Consider the following 21193-nt stretch of genomic DNA (forward strand, 5'->3'; position numbering starts at 1 on the left):
AGACAGAAGAATCGCTTGAACCCAGGAGATGGAGGTTGCAGTGAGCCAAGATTGTGCCACTGTACTCCAGCCTGAGCAACAGAGCAAGACTCCGTCTCAAAAAAGGAAAAAAAATGCATGCACTCCTTCCCAAAAGACACTAACTCAGTGTCTCATCCAGTCATGACTCCAGGATTCTGGGCAATGCAAGGTTGTCCCTACAACCAGTCCAGATGTGACTCTTTATGAGCTAGAAACCTATGACCCAATGCACACCTGTGAAATGAGATGGGATAAACAGTTTCAGAGCCTCCTTGCTATGTGGAATGAGGTATTTGAATATTTGTACCTAATTATAGGTACCTAATTATTTGTACCTAATTACAGGTACCTAATTATTTGATTAGGTAGTAATTTTGCACTCTGGGAGGGGGCCACCAGTCCATTGTTATCTGAAGTGATGTCATTTTCTAGGAGTTTTCTAATTTTCTGTCGTCTGCCTTAACTCGACCTCTGAAGCGAGCATGGGAGTGTACACTTTCTTTAGGAGCTAAGAAACTTCTTCAGATGCTTTCTGCCCTAGAAGCTCAAGGATGATTTATAAGCTCCAAAAGCGATTGACTTTTTTAGAGAAGTTTTGGATTTCTTTGGCAGTGTAACTCTTTAAAACTTTGCAGATTTGTGATCTATTTGATTTTACTTGGTTCCATGGGCCAGTAGTTACACCCACCGCTTTGTTTGATTTTTTTTTTCTAGAAGTATTTCTCTTCAATCCTAAGCCTCCTGCTGTTTCTGTCTCAGACCTTATGCCCTCAGGTTTTGGTGGGAGAACCACCCCTTTGCTTTCTTTTCCCTGAACCATTTCTCTATTAAGCAAGCATATTGGGCTCCACCTTTGAGTAGACCTTTACTCTGAGATGCGTTCAACCATTCACAGGCTTTAGGAAAGGGCATGTAGCTCAAAGGCTTATCATTTTTATTTTATTGGTATTGACTTGGAGTTGAGAAGCAGTTGCCTTTTTCAACCTTGAAAAGCTCCAAGTTTTAAATACACTCTATTTCCTTTTGATCCTGTGTGCAAACTGACCAATTCTTTTTCTTAATACCCTGCCAAATACAGTCTATGGCAACAAATATATGCTGATAAATTTGTTAATATTCTATCTTCCAACTCCTTTTCCTAGGGCAGATATTTTCTAATCCATTCACCAAGTTACTACAGGTGATGTTTTAACCAAATATTTCCCTACTGCATAAAATGGATCAGCCTCTATCCAATGCCCAGTTCATTTCGTTTCCGTTGCTGACTGAACACCAAGACAGTGACACATAGCATCACCCTTCTCAGCTGACTTCTATTCTTTATTTCTTTTTTTTTTTAATTAGACAGGAAATGTTAGGCATGCAGCTATAACAAACAATCCCAAAATTTCAGTGTCTTAACCCAACAAATTTTTTTTTTTCTCAATTACACGGTGAGTCTGCAGAATGGCTCTGTTAATCATCGACATCACATATTCAGACTGATGCAGGCACCATGTTGCTATTTGCTATTATGTTGGCCCATTTATGGTGTTTTCCACATAGTGGGACTCAAAAACATGTTCATTGAATGGAATGGATGATGTGAGATGAAGGAATGGAATGAGTTAGATGACAGATGTCAAAAATGACCCCAAGGTTTGTTACATGGATTGAATAAGAAACAACTGTCTGCTGACAACCCCGGGTCACCTTTGGCAAAAGTTGCCTGCAGGCTACCATCAGCAGGGATTCACAAGCTGTGTACTCAGCATGAGACCACTCAAGGAGGCTTTCCTCTGCAGCCATGAGGAAATAGCTTCGTTTTAAGGAAATAAGTCTGCCCATCTGCAGGCTCCACCTCTGTCAGTAGGAGCCACCAGGGACACTGTGCTTCCAGAAGGACACCCCCCATCCCAACCTCCCTTTAGTTCTCACGCTTTTCTGCAGAGCATCAGCATAGGGCTGTCAAAATTAATCTCAACGTGCCCTTTATCTCAGTCCATGTCAGCTACATGCTCTTTCTCCTGCCTCTTTCATCTCTAGAATCTAATATCTTGGGCTTTATAATGGTTTTTCCAACTCCTTCTCACGCCCCTGCACACATCCTGATATTCTTTTTATGCTACTAGAACTCACCATCAAGCAAAATTCTTGATGTCACTTCCCTCTGCAGCCATTGTGCCAGGTATTTCTCTTCTTGAGCTAAAAAAAATTACAAAATAAATGACTTCTAGATTGAGTTGTCTATTATTTAACTGTCTGCACTGACTCCAACTTCTGTTTCCCTTCTCTCCTGCTTTCTCTTGCACCTATTCAAGCTGTCTTTTGTCTTCCAACAAAGACAATAAGGGAAGCCTAATAAAAACTTTCCTTATTACGGGAGCTAATGCTACCTTAAGAAAAAGGTAACAAAAACTTTCTAACAAAACTTTCCTTATTAAGGTAGCTATGCTCTACAGGTTAGAAAAATCTTACAATCAATTTTTGGACTTCATTTGACTTGAGCTTTGCTAGCATGAAAAAGTCGGCTACTCTCTCCTCCTTGAAACATTTTTTGTTCTTGGCTTTCAGCATATTGCATGTTTTTCTGGTTTCTTCTTCCTTAAATGTCTGTTATGTCTTAGTTGCCTTCCCTGTTTGTTTCCCAAATATCGAACTGTGGGAGTATCTCAGGTCTTAGCCCTTAAATGTCTTCTTTTTTTCTACCTACTCAGACTTCTTGGTGATCTCATTTGGTTCCATGACTTTAAAAGGAATCAATATGCTGTTGCCTCCCACATTTATAAGTCTGATCTGAATTTCTCTCCTGAATCCCAAGCTCATATAGTGAACTGCCTATTCACCCATCCACTTCAATAACTAATAAGAATCTAAGAATTATTTCTAAAACTGAGCTCTTGTTATTTTCTTCTAAATCTGCTTTTCTCAGTCTTCACCATCTCACTACATGATAAATCCATTTTTCCAGTTGTAAAGGCTAAAAATTTTGTATTCATCTTTAATTTCTCTTTCCCTCATACCGTGCTTGCAAATCTTGTAGGCTTTCCTGAATATATCCTAAATGTGAATGATTCTCATCACCACCATTCCCCACTCCACTGCTATATTGATCCTAGTTGTCATTCCTCTTCTCCTGTTATCCATTTCCACTGCTTCTCCTCGACCCTTTTTACTTCTTTTTTAGTGACAAATTTATTTTTGTATTTTACTCAATGCCTCTTAATAAGTGTTCATTTGACGCTATTCTACCTAACGTACCTTGTACTTTATTTTTCATTCCTAGGTTTATTTTGTCTTTTTCCACTTCTTTTTCTAACTCATGCTATTCTTTTCATTTTTCCTATAGTTTTTGTTCATTTCCATTCTTGGTTTATGAATTTTTGATTCAAGTTTATATTTTACACCCTCAATGATTGAGCACATTCAACTATTTTTGGAGTGTACGCATAGTTTTCTTCTGCTTCATGTTACTTTTGGGGATTGAGGTGTGGTAGGAGTTTATTTTCCTTAATTTATTTGAATTTGTGTGAATTTTCTTGTCTTGAATTTCTGCAGTAGTTCTCTCTATGGACTTTTATTTTCTTTGCTGATTTTTATGATATCGGGATGATGTATAAGAGTCCTAGTTTGTTGTTTGGCTGGATTTGATCATTCTGCAATGTATGTGACTCAAAGCATCATGTTGTACATGATAAATACATAAAATTTATATCTCAATCTTTACAAAATTAAATATTTGAACAAAAAGGTTAAAACACAGCATCTGACTACTCAATAGTTAACAGAGTTTGTAATTAAAAGTATTTTGTCAATGAAAAAGTCCTAGTTTAATATTGCCCTTTTTCTGTCATTTTAATAAGGCCCAGGAAGTATGGTAGGGTTTTGTTTGCTTGCCTTTTGTGATAGGGATGGTCAGTTCCCTGATACTGTGGCAACATCTTACTTACAGGACCCTAAATCTTCTACTTTTTCTTCTTTTCCCTCTACCACCCAATTGCTAAAGGGTGTTTCTTCCTCTCTCTTTGCTTTTATTCTTTTCCCTTCAACTTTTATTTTAGGTTCAGGGGAGTGCATGTTCAGGGTTGTTACATGGGTAAATTGCAGATTATTTTGTCACCCAGATAATGAGCAAAGTACCCGACAGGTAATTTTTTGATGCTCTCCCTTCTCCCACTCTCCACCCTAAAGTAGGCCCTGGCGTCTCTTGTTCCCTCCTCAGTGTCTATGTGTACTTCGTGTTTAGCTCCCACTTAAAAGTGAGAACATGCAATATTTGGTTCTCTGTTTCTGCATTAATTCTGGTAGGATATTAGCCTCCAGCTGCATCCATGCTGGTACAAAGGACATCATTTTGTTCTTTTTTATGGCTGCGTAGTATTTCATGATGTAAGCTATACAACTGGAAGACTTGCTCCTCTAAACCCAATGTGTTTTTTAAATCACATGCTTGGCCTTTTATATAACACCCTTCCTTTATACCAGATGTCCTTCGAAATCTCTTCCTTTGTACATTTTCAGTACTTTCAGGTTACTGGTGGATCTAATCTTTCTGGTGGTTGCTCCAACTCTCCCTCGGACCCCTTCCCACACCCCCCCTCTGACCCTCCTGCTCTTGTTCTCGGTTGGCTTTTGGCAGATCAGCATTCTCTGCCTTGAGATTTTTTTGGCCCCCTTCATGTTAATAATCCGGAAATTCCTATTTATTAAGCTTCAAGTAGATTTAATCACACCATATTCCTTATATATACTTCTAATTGTTTTCATAGATCACATCCCATTAATTAGCGTGCTTGGAAGCTTTCCTATTAGAAAGGAATAAAATATTTGGCCTTTATATTTGTTTTGGTGTTTTATTACTGACATAACAAATTGCCGCACACAGTAGCAGAAAGCACCATATATTTATTATCTTATAGTTCTGAAGGATGGAAGTCCAACACTGGTCCTCCTCAGAAGAAAATCAAGCTGTTATCAATTTGAGTTTTTCAACATATTTATTTATTTATTTATTGTTATGAATTTGATTTTCTTTCCTTTCAGGAGGCTCTGGAATAAATACACTTTCAGATTTGTTGGTGTCATTTGGCCAAATTCAGTTCCATGTTCAATAGGGACTAACGTCAAAATGTTTTTGTAACAGATTTGGTACAGAGAAACAGTTTTAGAGCTCTGTATGATTTCAGACTTCCGGTTTAGATACCCATATCGTTGGCTCTGTTTTCATATTCCTGCACACAGCTCTTCCTGTCTGTTTCTCTCTCAACTGCCAACCACCTCAGAAGAGCTGCACAGAAAGCAGTTGCTTTTGGAGTCTTAGGAAAGTATGACTAAGATAAAGGGTCTTGGTAGCACCTCTTCCTCAAAAAGTTGTCTGCTTGATTATTGTATTCTTGAGAAGCCTAAAAAACTTGTGCATCAATTTTTTTTTTTTTTTGAGTCAGTCTCACTCTGTCACCAGGCTGGAGTGCAGTGGCATGATCTTGGCTCACTGCAACCTCCGCCTCCCGGGTTCAAGTGATTCTCCTGCCTCAGCCTCCCAAGTAGCTGGGATTACAGGCACATGCCACCATGCCCAGCTAATTTTTGTGTTTTTAGTAGAGACAGGGTTTCACCAAGTTGGCTAGGATGGTCTCAATCTCTTGACATTGTGATCCTCCCATCCTGGCCTCCCAAAGTGCTGTGATTATGGGCATGAGCCACCGTGCCCGGCCTGTGCATCAAATTTTCTATTGGCATCTATTAAGAATTCTCCCCAGTGCTGGCTTTCCATCACAGAAATGCATTCATTCTCAAGGTGAGCTTCCAAGTTGTTGGAAAGGATCCTTTTTAAGCTCGTGAGTTTTTAAAAATACCCAATTCCCATCTTTGCCTCCCTCCCCCAACACACACACATGCACGCGCGCGCACACACACACACACACACACACACACACACTACACCATTCTTTTCAGATCATTTACTGGTGTCCATTTCTGTTCTTTCTTGTTTTCTCTGGATTGTTTTAAGCTCTTGTGTCATTCACTAACCTCCGTATTAAAGAATTTTACAACGAATTCTTGTCAGGCAAAAAAGCAGCATATTTGATTGTTGTATCAGTTGCAGTTATTTGTCATTTGTTACTTTGGAAAATAGGTAGGGGCAATTTTCTCTTTGGCCATGTTTGAAAGCCTAATTTCACTCCTTCAATTCATAAAAGAAGTAGCAGAATAAGGTTTTCTCTATTGAGCCCAGAAAGTTGATGTATCAACCTACTGTTAAATCAAGGAAAACAAGTTATGATTATCTGCATCAAAGATGCATTTAGGTGGTAACACATTTCCTTGGCTCTAAGTTGACTTTTTCTAAGATTCCACTGTCATATCTATATAGAAAATAAAAATTTAATCAAGTGCTGATCACAAATAAAATTAGAAGAGTTTATGCAAAAACTTCAGGTTGCATAAATATTCCTAATGAGGTTGAAAGAAAAAAATAGCCAATAAAATAATAAACCTTTTCTGAATAGATGATATTTTATCATTACCTAAGTTCAGTAGGGAACCATGTCAGGTAGTGCTCTGTTTCTTTTTCTAAAGATCTATTTTATCTAGCTAAGCAAGACTTATAAACTCTACTTAAATGGAGACAATAAAGACCTCAAAATATCCTCCAAGAGACTACTCACCAAATTATTTGCATTTGGCTTCAGAACTTGTTTTGAATTTCTGGGAATAAACTGCAAATGATATATACCTAATTGTTCCATATTTATGTATTCGTTTCCATATCCAGGTGCAGTTCTAGGGTAAAGGGTGACTAGATCAAGTAAGTTTCCTGCACTCCAATTTCTTAAAGTTGACTGGGAAAGGCAGAACAATAGCTCATTGATACTTAGGGGCGTCCACGGCCATACCACCCTGAATGCACCCAATCTCATCTGATATTTAGGGGCTATGATAAAATTCTCTACACTGTTATGGAAATGTAGAGGAAAGGTGTCACATCTAAACATGGGTCTGAAGAGCTAAACTAAGAAGGCCATATTTGAACTACATTTTAAAGGACTATTAGGTATCAGTGAACTTTGTGGAAGGGAGGAAATGAGGGGCACTCCACAGAAAGGAAATAAATGCACTTCCTACTTAGAAAACTAATCGTACACCCATCTCCTACACTGGTCAACTCTACAAATCTGACTTCAACAGAAAAAGCTTGTTCCTGTAGGCTAACCAGAGATCCATGCTTTTGATCTTTGCTGAAACAAGCGTTTAGGTGGTTTTGTTTGTTAGTTTGTTTGTTTTGTTTTGTTTTGATGGAGTTTTGCTCTTGTTGCCCAGGCTGGAGTGCAATGGCGCCATCTCAGCTCACCGCAAGCTCCGCCTCCCGGGTTCAAGCGATTCTTCTGCCTCAGACTCCCGAGTAGCTGGGATTACAGGCGCGTGCCAGCACGCCCGGCTAATTTTGTATTTTTAGTAGAGACAGGGTTTCGCCATGTTGGCCAGGCTGGTCTCAAACTCCTGATCTCAAGTGATCCACCCGCCTCGTCCTCCCAAAGTTCTGGGATTACAGGCGTGAGCCACTGCGCCCGGCGGTGCTTAGGTTTTAACTGGTTTCTTGTCTTCCTACTATTAAAAAAAAAAAGGGAAGCGGGGGTGGTGGGGAAACAAAAATCCGTAAAACATCAGCAAGGCCAGTTAAGTAGAAAGTCACGCCAGTTTTCAAGAATGAAAGCATCATCAAAATGTCTTATATTTTAATAGTTCTATAAATTTTAAATGACAATAAGGGAGAGTTTTATATTCTCTAAGCAATAGCCTGTAAGGGAAACATTTTTCTTCACTTCACAGCAAAGCATGTATTTAAGACGTTAATAAATATGAAAACAACCTTTATCATCAAATCATAGCAAATCTGCACAGAACATAAGAATTAGATAGAATTAAGAATTTCTGCTTATGCTGAAGACGAAACAGGATTATTTTGTCTACATTTTCCAAAGATTATTAATAAAAGCTAACTCCAGTGGGAACTAGATACAATGATTTATTATTTTCACACAAAAAAGTCTTACTTGCATCTTCTAATAAAATAACATGAAACTGATGCAGTGCTATTTTTAATTCTGCTATGTAATTTTGGGCTGATAGCATATTTTCTGTATCTATATATACATGTGTATATATATATGTTGAAAACTTTTTCACTCTGTTTTCAAACATAGCTCATTTTGGATCATTTAACTTTAATGTCATTATCTTAAGGACTAAATTTAGTAAAAGCAATAAAGCTTGAATCTAATTATTTAGTCAATAGGCATTTATTAAAGGCCTTCTATTTGAATACCTCTTCTCTGATCCCTTTGAATCAGAATTAAAAATAGCGCTGCATCAGTCCCATGTCACTGTATTGTAAGACACCATACTTCCCCCAGAATTCTGTGGAGAAATGGAAAGACACTGAAACACAGGGAGGAGCCACCATCTTTGACTGAGTTGGTTTTGGACTCCCATCATTTTCTCTGCAGTCAGTCAACCCATTTGTCACATAATTCACCATTTAATTTAATCTCTAGTCTCCATTTGTCTTATTATTCCCAAATGCCTTTCAATTTTCCTTTTGGAAATTACCAAATTTCTTCATTTAACTAATCCTCTATATAATGAAAACGTTATTTGCGTTTCTAGTCCAGAGAAAAAGTTATTTACTCAATTAAAAATTTGAACATAGCTGCAGGCTATCTGAAAAAGGCATCTTAATGAAAAAGCACTTCATCATGAAGAGAAAAATATAAACCTTTACAGAACACTTTAATGTCTTTATTCTTCCATAATGAAATTTAATTATTTACACATTATGTGTAGACTGAAAAGTTTGAAAGATAAAGCAAATTACAAAAGGCACTCGGTCTATGGGAAAATAAACATTTTAAAATGCAGTGGGTGGGTTCATATTATTGCGTTTGTATTGAATCTCAGTTCTGTAAAAAAAAAATATGAAAATGAAAGGTGAAAGATAATTTAGAGAAAAAACACCAATTAAATAGTGATAGAAAAAAATTAACATGCAATAAAAGATTAAAAGACTTCAATACATAGAGCTTGCCTAAGAAAGAAGAATTAAAAAGCATAGTTGTAATATTTGAAAGGTGGTGACTGTCAAAAATAGATTTATAAAACCAAAGCTTTGTCTAAAAGTCAAAGAAATTCAGCTTATGTGCAGCAAAAGTGTTAGATCCAAGTATACAGACTATAAAGGTTAATACTTTTGAAGTGAAGTTTTAGGACTGATCTAATTGAGCCAAAAACTAGAAAATCGTGAAAAGAATGAACTGACACTGTTTCTCACATTTTTCTACATGAACTCAGAGCTATCTCCAGCTGTTACAGGATGTCACTCTTGCTACCCTGTAAATGTCTTTCCCTCTCCACCCCAGGCATCTCCCTCACTCCTCCCAGACTCCTCCAACGCACACTCATACACTCACAAAATATGAGTACAAATGCACACTCACACACACTCATCAAAACTGCTGTGTGCACAGACACCCACACATTACAAACATATACACTGCTATGCACACTCACACCCACATACACACGCTGATATACACGCACACTCACTCACTAGCACACACATCATCATTTTCTCTCTGCTTGCCCTGATACTTTCACTCTGCTGAGCCTTTGGCATAGTTCCTCAGTTTCGGCCTAGCTAGGCTAACAGCCTTCCAGAGCACCATATACTAAACCCACCTGCCCATCCCACTAGAGTCTGTGATTATTGAGAGCAGAAATGGTGTGTTTTTCATATAACCTCCTAGCACAGGGCCTGGCATATGGAGAGTTCACAAGAAATATTTGTTAAAGGAATGAGCCCTGAATTGTAAGAATCTCTCTTCCCCTTTCTCTCTTTGAAATAGTTTACAGTTCAGTCTTTAGTGTGACAGTATGTACTCTACTTTTATTATTCTTGCTATTCCTATTCTTATATGCTACTACACTACTAAAATGCTGAAGCACTGTCTGCAAAAGACATCTTTATCTGCTGGTAGGAGCCCATGAATACCTCTCATTGCCGTGATGGGAAACTTCTTTGTTCCAGCACTTACAGAAATTCTGCATTTAGTTCTGCTTGAAAGAGTCCACTCCAGTTTCATAGAAGCCTTTTACTGTATGATTGCTTTCTTTGTCTCATTAAACCCTGGGACAAAAAGACTTAACACAAAGAAGGAGTGAATTATATATTTCTTAAATGTCTGGGCATGCACCGACTTACTGCTTAAAGAGAATATTGGCACCAAGGTGCTTTGGCATATTTAACGTTCTAATTTTTACTCCCAAATAGCACATTAGATATTTTCATCTTTATCTGTAGAGAACTGGAAATACTATTACATAGAATAATGCAAAAAAGATTTTAATTGCATGTGACTTTACATTATTTTTACATCGTGGAGTCTTGTGAAAAACTTAAAACATTAAAAATTTAAAAGAAAAACATACCTAACGTTAAATGACGAATTAATGGGTGCAGCACACCAACATGGCACATGTATACATATGTAACAAACCTGCATGTTGTGCACATGTACCCTAAAACTTAAAGTATAATAATAAAAAAAAATTAAAAAAAGAAAAACAACAATAATCATAGTGTCTCCCTTGACAGAAATTTCAAACATTTCTTGATACATAGCATGTAAATTGGTTTAACCCATAATATTTTGGTTGACTGTTAGAAAATATTTTAAATCTTTTATACATTTTATAAATACTTATATATCTAATAAAAGTACATTCAATATATGCTTTTGTTGCTCCAATAAAATTTTTCTATGAAGTCTGGCATTTGCTTCCTAGAAGAAAAAAGTTGTTGTTTTTTTTTTTTGTTATTTTTAGTAAGCCATAGCCTCCGCAAATGGTGCATTTATTATATTGGTAGCCTTGTGGTTGGAAAGGATTATTTTCTGGGTTCCTAAGGAAATGCCTGAGCAGCTAATCCCAGGCCTCTGACTCCACCCAAGTGAGGGAACCAGGCCCTCTTGAAAATCTTCCTGATCCTTGACATAGTTTGATAGTACGCCTTACACCAGTGAGGGGATGGTCCCTGATACATGCAAACTGTACTTTCGTAAATAAAAATGCTTCTCATGATGGGAACATTGGAACTATTATTTTTATTAGAACAAGATCCCATGGGGAACTGCATGTTCTTTCTTTTGTTATTTTTAAAAGTATGTCATGGTCTTGAATAAACTAAAAATAAATGACAAATTTGTCTTCACATCTCATTGATGAAACTTATTTTTGCTGCAAAGGCAGTGTGACTAAGCTCAGAAAGAAAACATTACCCAAATTTGATGGTGTTGACCATCAAGGAGAGCCCAGTGTTGGTATTCAGATCCCAAAAGTCAAGAAAACCTGTCACAGATAACTTTTCCTGGGGCGTTTAAAATGCCAAGGCAAAGGGTGAGGTGTCATTCACAGAGGGCAACAAGAGATTTACAGAGAATCCATATTACACTATTCTAGTACAGATTTATGCTGTACTAGATTTATGGAAAAGTCAGAAACTTCTCTGGGCAGACGTCAATGGAAAGTTCTTATCCAATTTCTGTACAGTGATGTTGGAGCTTGGCCTAAAATATTAAACCTGAGACCCTTTTTCAAATTTCTGCATAGTGAAGTAGCTGGAAGACTTAGTTGATTTCCAATTCTATTTTGATGCTGACCAATGATTTGAGACACAGATATGATCCTAACCCTTGGCTACCTCACTCGCACAGGGCTTACACCAAAGTCAAATTCACTTACGTTTATGAAAGCCTGTGAAAACTTTAGATATGACAGGATTTTGTGTTGATGTAACACATTCTAATGTTTTAAGCAAGAGGAAAATGTGATTATAAAGAAATTGGGAGGTAATCACAGAAAAAAAAAAAAGCAATGATCTAATCAATGTCTTAGGTAATTGGAATTTTCCAAAGAGAAGAGATACTTTTAAGATTCTACCCCAATTTAAAAAAAAAAAGCCTAATTTGTATTGTTTACAAAGAAAAATGATCACATTCTACAGCTGATTTATGACCCATTACAATTCAGAATGACTTGGGGATCAGGTCTTCAACTCATACAAATCTAAGTCACTTTCAGGAAAACGTTCATTTGTTTAATCTAACCTGACATTTTTTCAGCTATTCACTTATATATTTTTTATTTTATATTTAGTTACTTAATTTACATTGACATAAAATTAAATGTATTTGTCATGTAAAGCATGTTTTGAAGTATACATATGTGTGTGTGTATATATATTATATATATGTGTGTGTGTGTGTGTGTGTGTGTAACTAAACCTGGCTAATTTATTATTTTAAGTAAATTTTCCTCCCTAAATAAAATCAATCTAAACTATGCTATATAAGAAACAAATATTCTCAGACTATTATTTGTAAATAAGGTAAAGTACTACAAATAAGATAAACTACTTAAAAATATAATGTCAAAGAGTAGGAAATGATTTCGAGGACTTATTTTCACTTCCTAAATACAGTTTTTTGTTGTTTTTTAAAGGCAGGTTCTTAACTCTTGCCAGTTACCTGGGAAAATGGTTAAGGGAATATTCTTCTTCCATCATTCCTAGGGAGCATTGCTTGACTGGTGATGTTGTGGTTACTTTCAGAGCTGGAGGCCGAGGAGTGGTGCAAGCACCTCTGCATGGAGTGTCTGGGGACCAGGCTCAATGACATCAGCCTTGGGGAGCCCGACCTTCTGGCGGCAGGAGTGCAGCGGGAACAGAATGGTAGGTGTGAGATTGCCTTCCATCACACTTCAGAATACCCTTGTAATTGCAGAATTTTGAAACTGGAAAGGATCTCAGAAATGTTTCAGACCAATCATATTTTTTAAATCAAAGAGGCCAAGTGCAGTGGCGCACACCTGTAATCCCTGCATTTGGGGAGCCCGAGGGTGACCCATCCCTTGAGGCTAGGAGTTCGAGACCAGCCTGGGCAACATGGTAAAACCTCATCTCTACTAAAAATACAAAAATTAGCTGGGTGTGGTGGCCCGCGCCTGTAGTCCCAGCTTCTTGGGAGGCTGGAGCACGAGAATTGCTTGAACCTGGGAGGCAGAGGTTGCAATGAGCCAAGATCACAACACTGCACTCCAGCCTGGACAACAGAATAAGACCCTGTCTCAGAAACATATATATAAAATAAACTGAACAGTTCAAGTTATTAAGGAACTTTCCCACAATGGTGTAACAACTGGAAAAAATGCTAAGGTACAACCCAGGTCTCCTGGCTTCTTGTCTGTGACATTGCCTTTTATCCTAATAACTAATAGGTTAACTTGTTCTTCAGAAGGCTTTTGAATGGCTAGCATCCCTCCAGTTTCTTTTTTGAGACTTATTATAGATTTAGAGTCTACAGTAACAGATTTGGCTTATCAGGTTATCGGTAGCTTTTAGGACATTTGGCTAATATTAACAAGGAGGAAAGTAGTGAGTAAAATCTCAGGGTTTCACAAAACTGAGGTTTTTGTTTCTAATGGTGTTTACTTACTACACTGTTCTCTAGTTTAACAAGCGTTTCTAATGTCTCATAACAATTTATGCTGCATGTTCTTGACTAGCAACTCTAAATAACAGAATTGGAGTAATATTTTTCAGCCTGTCAATATTCATTGATTGTGAGCTCATTTTTAAAAATATTATCACCACCACCAGATGATTGAATAGTGTGAAAATAGAAACTTTTTAGTGTTGCTAAGTTCTGATGATCGGTGTTTTGAAAGGTTGAAGGATATAGAGGAAACTTGACACTATTTATTAAGAAGAAATTCTGGGCCGGGCGTGGTGGCTCACACCTGTAATCCCAGCATTTTAGGAGGCAGTGGTGGGTGGATTGCTTGAGCTCAGAAGTTCAAGACCAGCTTGCACAACATGGTGAAACCCTGTCTCTACAAATTACAAAAGTTAGCGGGCTGTGGTGGCGTGTGCCTATAGTTCCAGCTACTCAGGAGGCTGAGGAGGGAGGATCGCTTGAGCCTGGGAGGCGGAGGTTGCAGTGAGCCAAGATTGGGCCACTGTAGTCCAGCCTAGGTGACAGAGTGAGGCCATATCTCAAAAAAAGAAAAAAGAAAGAAATTCTTGAATTATCTGTGGGTCATAAACTAAATAGCATAGGTAAAAGAGCACATGATAGCACATGATGATTATAATCTCATTATTACTAACAACAATACTGTCAACAGCCATTGCTAGCTCACGGCTCATGGTAACACTATTTTTTATTTGTTGCTAAAATGAAAAAAGTTTTTTTCTGCTCATTGATCATGAGCATATATAAGTTCCAAATATTGCTTCCATTTGAGTTTTTAAGAAAGTCATGAAAGCATTTCTGTAGCTCTTTATCTAGCTTCTGGTTTATATTCCAGTTCCTCTCCCACACTCTCTCAAATTTCACCTCTGATTTGTTTTCTGAGAGCAGTGCTAAGCACAGAGTCCATAATCATGCTGTTTAAAATGTATGCTTTCCATTCACAGTTTAAGAAAAGGAAACACCTCTTACTGATAAAAATTTGTCAAGTACTACATAAAGGAAATATGAAAAAAGTGAATAAATTAAGCTTGTAAATAGAAATACTGTGCCTCTTGTAGCGTGGACTGTATGCTTTTTACTTTGAAGATTTGGAGATATATATAGTTTCCATCCAAATGTATAATGTACTTCTTTGGTTTATCATAACTTTATTTCTAATTTGATAATAAGGTCAAAGTAATTTGTCTAGAACATAAAGAGAAATTTTTAATATAGATTTATTTTAGAATAGGACAAACACAGAATAAAATGCCAAAGCTACATAAAAAGCAGAAGGTGACTTTAAAACACATACACACACACACACAACACATATACACACACAAGTCAAAATAAAGAAGAGAAAAAATAATTCCTGCATATACTTTACAGTGGACCTGAAATTATATCACCAATGCTATAAATGCTTTTCTTAGATTAATTATGTTTAATAATCCTAACTTCAAACAAAAGGATATATGTGCTTTAAATATATAGTTAAGAAATCTATAACAAAGCTATAAATGCTTTTCTTAGATTAATTATGTTTAATAATCCTAACTTCAAACAAAAGGATATATGTGCTTTAAAAATATAGTTAACAAATCTATGAGTAATTTAGCTGGAAAAAGTAATACTGGGTTTATTTAAATGGCCCACAAAGATACATGATATCCTATAAGGAAATTTGCAACTTTACTTTAGTACACATGCTGGGAGACAGACACGTACTCACTAAGACTCTTCAATGTTTAGCATTAAAAGAAAATTCCTGGATGGGGAGGATTTCCTGTCCCTGGAATCTCCTCCCCCTTATTTGGCTGCCAAGGCCACAGATACAGCCATTGCTCAGGGTCGTCAAGTCTGCACCCCCTCTTTAAAGAACTTCCATAACTTTTGATGATATCCCTTTTCTGTGTTCCTCTTGGCCCATTCAGAGCCAGCTAGAACTTTTTAAAATTGGCATCAACACATTAGGTGAATAATAAAAGGAATAAACATTGAGGCAATATCAAGATTTCAGACTCTACTCTTGCTAGCTCAATAATCTAGTGTGTATACACAGAGAGAACTATACACACACAGAGACTGGCACAGTTTCTTAGGTGTATACCCCAATTTTCTCACTTTCTAATCAACAGGCTTCCCCCATACTTATGATAATTCCAATTTAGAACCCTCTCTCAAAAAATTACCAGTAGGCTATAAAACCTCATGGTAAACACTAAAATATCTCATCCGTCAACTTGGACCCTCCCACCCAGTCCTTGGAGTAGATAGCTATTTCTTAGACAATATACTCACTTATTTTACTTAAATGTATAGGGAAAGCATTTTAGCTAACTAAAGTCTTTAAAAATAACATTGACTTTTAAAGCTGTCATTTCACTGACTCTCAATCACTCTTCCAGACTCTTCAAGCATAACACCTTTTAAAATAAACAAAATCATTAACTTCCTAATACATGGTTGAAGTCACTAATATATATAGACTGAATAATCTTTTATCAAAGAATTAGCACGATAGATTGTTTATTAAGACATTTTAGTATTAAATTATATAACTGAATCTTCATCAGAAACATGATTTTATTATTTTGCCAATAATGTACTTGGATAGTTTGAACTTTTTCTACTAAGAGATATGTGAGCAGAATTACTGTAATTAATTACATTAACATGGTTTGTGGTGATCTCGTAGTATTCTATGATTAAATACAGTCACACCGCTTAGTCTTTACCGCAGCATTTTTTTGACATTCAAAATTGCTACTTCTCTTCTTGTGTTTTCCTGCCTCTTCTGACAGCCTGGTCTTATTTACCCTGAGACTAGCTAAGAAGAGACATTTATGCAAATAATTTTTAAAGGTGAAAGATAATTTGTGTTGCTGAGATAAAAGTGGTTATTGATTAAATTCTTTGCTGTAATCATCTTTATCTACTGCTTTCAGCTGTTTTCATATCGACCCAGAATCCCACATAGTATGGGGAAAGTTACATGAACGCAAGTTCACATGCACATGTGCACGAACAGATACATACACACACAGAGGAAAATGTGTTCTGATTTCAGATGACACTGCTACAGAAAAGTGCATACTTGGTAGACATTTCAAAGTTTAAATTCTTAAAATTTCCAGAATCTCCAGGTCTTTCAGTAGTATTTAAGATAGCCTATACTGACCATAAAAAATATTAATATATGGCGTTATGGTTATTTATAAAGGATTCACAACACATAATAGCAATTGTGGAAAACAAATGTTGCTTATTCATCATGAATAGCAAAAGTGAACGTCGTAACCAAGAAGCAATTCACTTGTAGGAAATTCCTGCAAATGCAGTTGGAAATGGACACAAAGGATAGGTCCAATTTGCTACTGATGCAAGAGATCTCCATCTGGAACAAAAATAATGGAACCTCAGACTTTGCCATCTGGTTTATTCAGAGTCAGATTGAAGGGTTTGCCTTTCTCTGGGACCCAGCATCTCTGCTTATGAGTGGGCTACATACATTTCTTCTTTTAGCCTAAAGACCTGTATAACTTGTCTCAGAACCAAAGCAATATGCTAGTGTTGTTTCTAAATTATTACCTGAGTTGCCATGGTAAACATGCTTCCTACATTCAACTCAGACACCCTTGAATGTCATTCATTCATTCCTGACTCATCAAACATCGTGAGGACCTATGATATGTAAGAACTAAACAAGAAATGTAAAATTGAACAAAATGCTTAGAAGCTCACAAAGTAGTAAAGGAGACAAACATAAACAAAGTGTATCAATTAATATTTTGTAAAATAATGTTGTGTTACCAGTCAACAAAAATCTCAGTAGTACAGACCTAGAAGCAGATCTTGGTTGTTCAGGCACAGGTAAAAAGGCTAAAGTTGGGCTGAGTTAGACTGGGTTGTGCTGAGACTGGCTCCAAGCTGCAGACAATGCCAGTGTCTATTTCATCTGTCTCTCAACCTCCTTACACTTGCAACTTCCCAAAGCACACTTCTCAAAACAAAAGATAACAGTAATGCATGATGGTATGCCCAGATTCGCAACACAATTTAAGCCTTTGCATATTTCATGTCCACTAACATTCCACTGGCCAAGGCAAGTCCTATTGCCAAGCCCAAAGTCAAAGAAGCACAGTACACCCCATCTATGAGGCCACAATAGGAGTTAGAATGTATGACATATGGAAAGGAAGTGAAAAGCTGATATAAAAAATGATACAATCTACCATCTCAGGTATAATAAAACATATGCCGAAATAAAAACAAAAGGGAAGTACCGTGGTAGAGGTGAGATTAATTCTAATCAAAGTAGCTTGCACTTTTCTTTTTATAATTATTTTTTATTCCTCTAAATTAGCTTTCTCAATCAGGCAAGTCTGAAACTCTTGATGTCTGTCAATGATTAAAGCCAATATTAGCAGCACCTTACTCATGTGGAAAATAACCAGCTAATGACAAAACAATGGCAACAGTAACAATAGGCCTCTCTCTGTTTTGAGGATTTTCCCCCAATATCTTACTAAGGATCTGGGGTAAACCATCTTCACTTATATACGTATTCTTTATAACCAAACAAAAGAGTTTTCCAGGGCAATAATTTTATCTATGGGATGACACTGAGCAAAACCAACTTTTGCATCAGGAAAAAAAAAAACCCAAGCATACTCACGTCTGAGTTTCTAAAATGCCATTCACATGCTCTAGGCCTTGCCCAAAGTAAGTTCCTGAAAATACTACTCTGACAATGATGATGACCTGCTCTCTGCAGTGAGGGAATCAATCAGTTGAACTTAATACTGTATCACAATTGTGTCCCTTCCAAAAAGATATGTTGAAGTCCTAACCCTTCATAACTTAGAATGTGAATTTATTTGGAAATAGTTTCTTTGTAAAGGCAATCAAGTTAAAATGAGGTAATTAGGGTTGGCCATAATCCAATGACATCTAATATGTCACTGTAAAGTGGGGAGATTTGGACTCAGAGATAGATATGGACAAGTGAAGATGATGTGAAGATGCACAAGAAGATGACCATGTGGCTGGAGTGATGACGCGTCCACAAGCCAAGGAACATCAAGCATTGCCCATTAACACCAGAAGCTAGAAAAAGGAAGAAAGGATTTTTCCGTTGAGCAGCCAGAGAGGATGGCCCTGCCAGCACTCTGATTCCAAACTTCTAGCCTCCAGAACTGTGAGATGATATATTTCTGTTATTTTAAGCCAACCAATTGTTGGTACTTTGTTATGATAGCCCTAAGAAACAAATACCAGCCCTGTATGATAGTCACAATATACATTAGTAAAGCTGTTGAGAAGTCCTATAATAAATCTGTTTAACTTTGTATAACCCAACATTTCCCAAACTCACGTGACCTAGGTGCCTCCTTCTGCACATAACATGTATTCATATCCTGTGGGACTTGTGTTTCATGAAACACATATTTACAAATGCTGATATAATCAACAGAGGTTATTGTCTACAGGGAAAGCTGAAAGGCAATGATTATGGAAGCAGCGCCTCTAGAAGAAATAAGATGACACTAATGGATGCAACACAAAGTCTTGAATGGACCATAGCAATTTTGCCTACCATTGTGTTGTACCATTTTACTTTTATTATTTGATTTATATAGACATCACATATAATTTTGAAAAATACAAATTATAACCACCACTTTTCTCACTTGGGCTTCAATACACACTACACCAGAAAAAGGTCAAAGCTATATTTATTTCTCCCTATACTTTGCCATAGATGCTTCAGGAAAGCAAAAGATGTTTTGTAGTGCTTCTCGTATCACAATGTCAAATCTAAATGATCCATTTGTCCATGTCTAACTGTACTGTTATAAAGGACATGTATACATGATAAAGGAGATGTATACATGAAGAAATATCTTGAAGCACCAAAGGACCGATCCTGGTTCTTTTGCCCTGGGAACATGCCCTCTGTACAGTAAGAATAAAGATGCAGATTTTGAAAGCATTCACAGCTATGTAAGGAGAAAAGATTTTGGGGGAGAATACTGAATCCAGAATTACTGCTCCCAGGTATGGGCAACCAGATGAAAAGAGTGGCTTGGAAAAGAAGAGTTTTATGGAAAATAAGAAATAGATCCTTTCCTTGCCTTTCCTCTTTCCATGGGAGGTCAAGTGGGTAGTGACACGTGCTTATATCATCTTGTGTAAATTGGAAGCTTCTTCAAAAGAAGACTAGAATGTGATTTTCCCTGTTGGGTTTCATGAAAGGCATAGGACAAATAGCAGACAATGTGTTATTGGAAGCCAGAGAGATTTAAGAAAGTAAAGAGCCTCAATTTTCTCAAAACTGAGTGTGGCATGGAGAGGGTGCTCAACTTTTCCTTAGGTGCAGACTGACCCCAGATATTATCTGGAAGCAGAAACTGACATGGCACAGGAAAGCAGAGACAAGGAACTTTATTGGCATACAGGCGCATACAAATGAGATAAGATGACCCCTTTTCCTCTGCCAGCTCCTGTGACTACATCACTTCTGCCAGCTTTCAATTCAGCCTAGAGGAAAAGGCAAGGGTGCTCAGGGATTGAACTTTGAACAACAACAAAAAAAATGGGTTAAGTGAGTCCTCATTTGACATAAAATTAATGCAATTTAACACAAAAATAAACAATATAATCTTTCTAAATTCAATATATAATATTGGGATTTCATTTTTTGGTATACGTAAGTTTCAATTATCCATTTTTTTTCCTGCTGTACTAAAACAAAATATTGTATGAAGCTGGAAAGTCAAATACGTAGACTGTCAGAAAAAAGTTGACAAAGTTAGTATATCATCAAGTTCTATTCTAGTTTTTACATGCTATGGGGACTTGGTCAGATTAGTGAAATTCTCTTAATCTCTGCTTCCTACTCTGCACATTGAGGATAATGATAGTCCTTATTTCAGAGGGTTGTTGTGAGGACTAAATAAGATATGACTTGGAAAGCAGGCAGCACCATGCCTGGCAGGAAAGTCAGTTTCTCTGGGATGTGCGTGAACATCACCATCACATTCACATCGGTGCACATTAAACAAGGGAATTCTGGGCTCACCCACACCTACAAAGTAAATATCGGGAGGTGGAGCCCAGACATTTCTATTTTAACAATTCCAGTGGTGCTCATATATATATATTAAAGCTTGAAATTTGGGGGTAATGTACTGTCAATTATAATTGGCTTAAAAAAAATCTACAGTTGATTTTAGGAATTTGCCCATTGCTTGAAAAGTTTCAAAACTACTGGCAAAAATTTCATCAGAGTATCTTTGCATTATAATGTTAACATCTTTTTACAGTATGGTGGCATCCTTTGCATTCATTCCTTTTGGTCATGTGTGGCTCTTTTCTTAGTTGGCATCACTAGACACTTGCCTATGTGTTAAAACCTCTTTTCCATATTTTGTGGGCTGAATTTTGTTTCACACAAAATGTATATGTTGAAGTCCTAACCCCTAGTACCTCAGAATGTGATAGTACTTGTAGGTAGTACCTTTAAAGAGGTAATTGAGGCAGAAGGAGAGTATATAGGTGAGCCCTAATCCAATATGACTGGTGTCCTTGTAAGAGGAGGAAATTTGAACACAGGCAGAGAC

The 21193-nt window shown here is 37.0% G+C and overlaps 1 protein-coding gene across 2 annotated transcripts in view; it reads left to right on the forward strand.

Moving 5' to 3' along the window:
- Positions 1 to 21193, forward strand: part of DOK6 (docking protein 6) — a 440469-nt gene that overhangs the window by 263279 nt on the left and 155997 nt on the right. For both annotated transcript variants that reach the window (XM_024236187.3, XM_054538078.2), the window contains exon 4: positions 12665 to 12784. In XM_024236187.3, coding sequence (XP_024091955.1) covers positions 12665 to 12784 — 120 coding nt within the window. The remainder of the gene's footprint in view (positions 1 to 12664; positions 12785 to 21193) is intronic.

This window comes from Pongo abelii, chromosome 17 (genome assembly GCF_028885655.2).
Source record: "Pongo abelii isolate AG06213 chromosome 17, NHGRI_mPonAbe1-v2.0_pri, whole genome shotgun sequence".
In the NCBI taxonomy this organism is placed as follows: Eukaryota; Metazoa; Chordata; class Mammalia; order Primates; family Hominidae; genus Pongo; species Pongo abelii.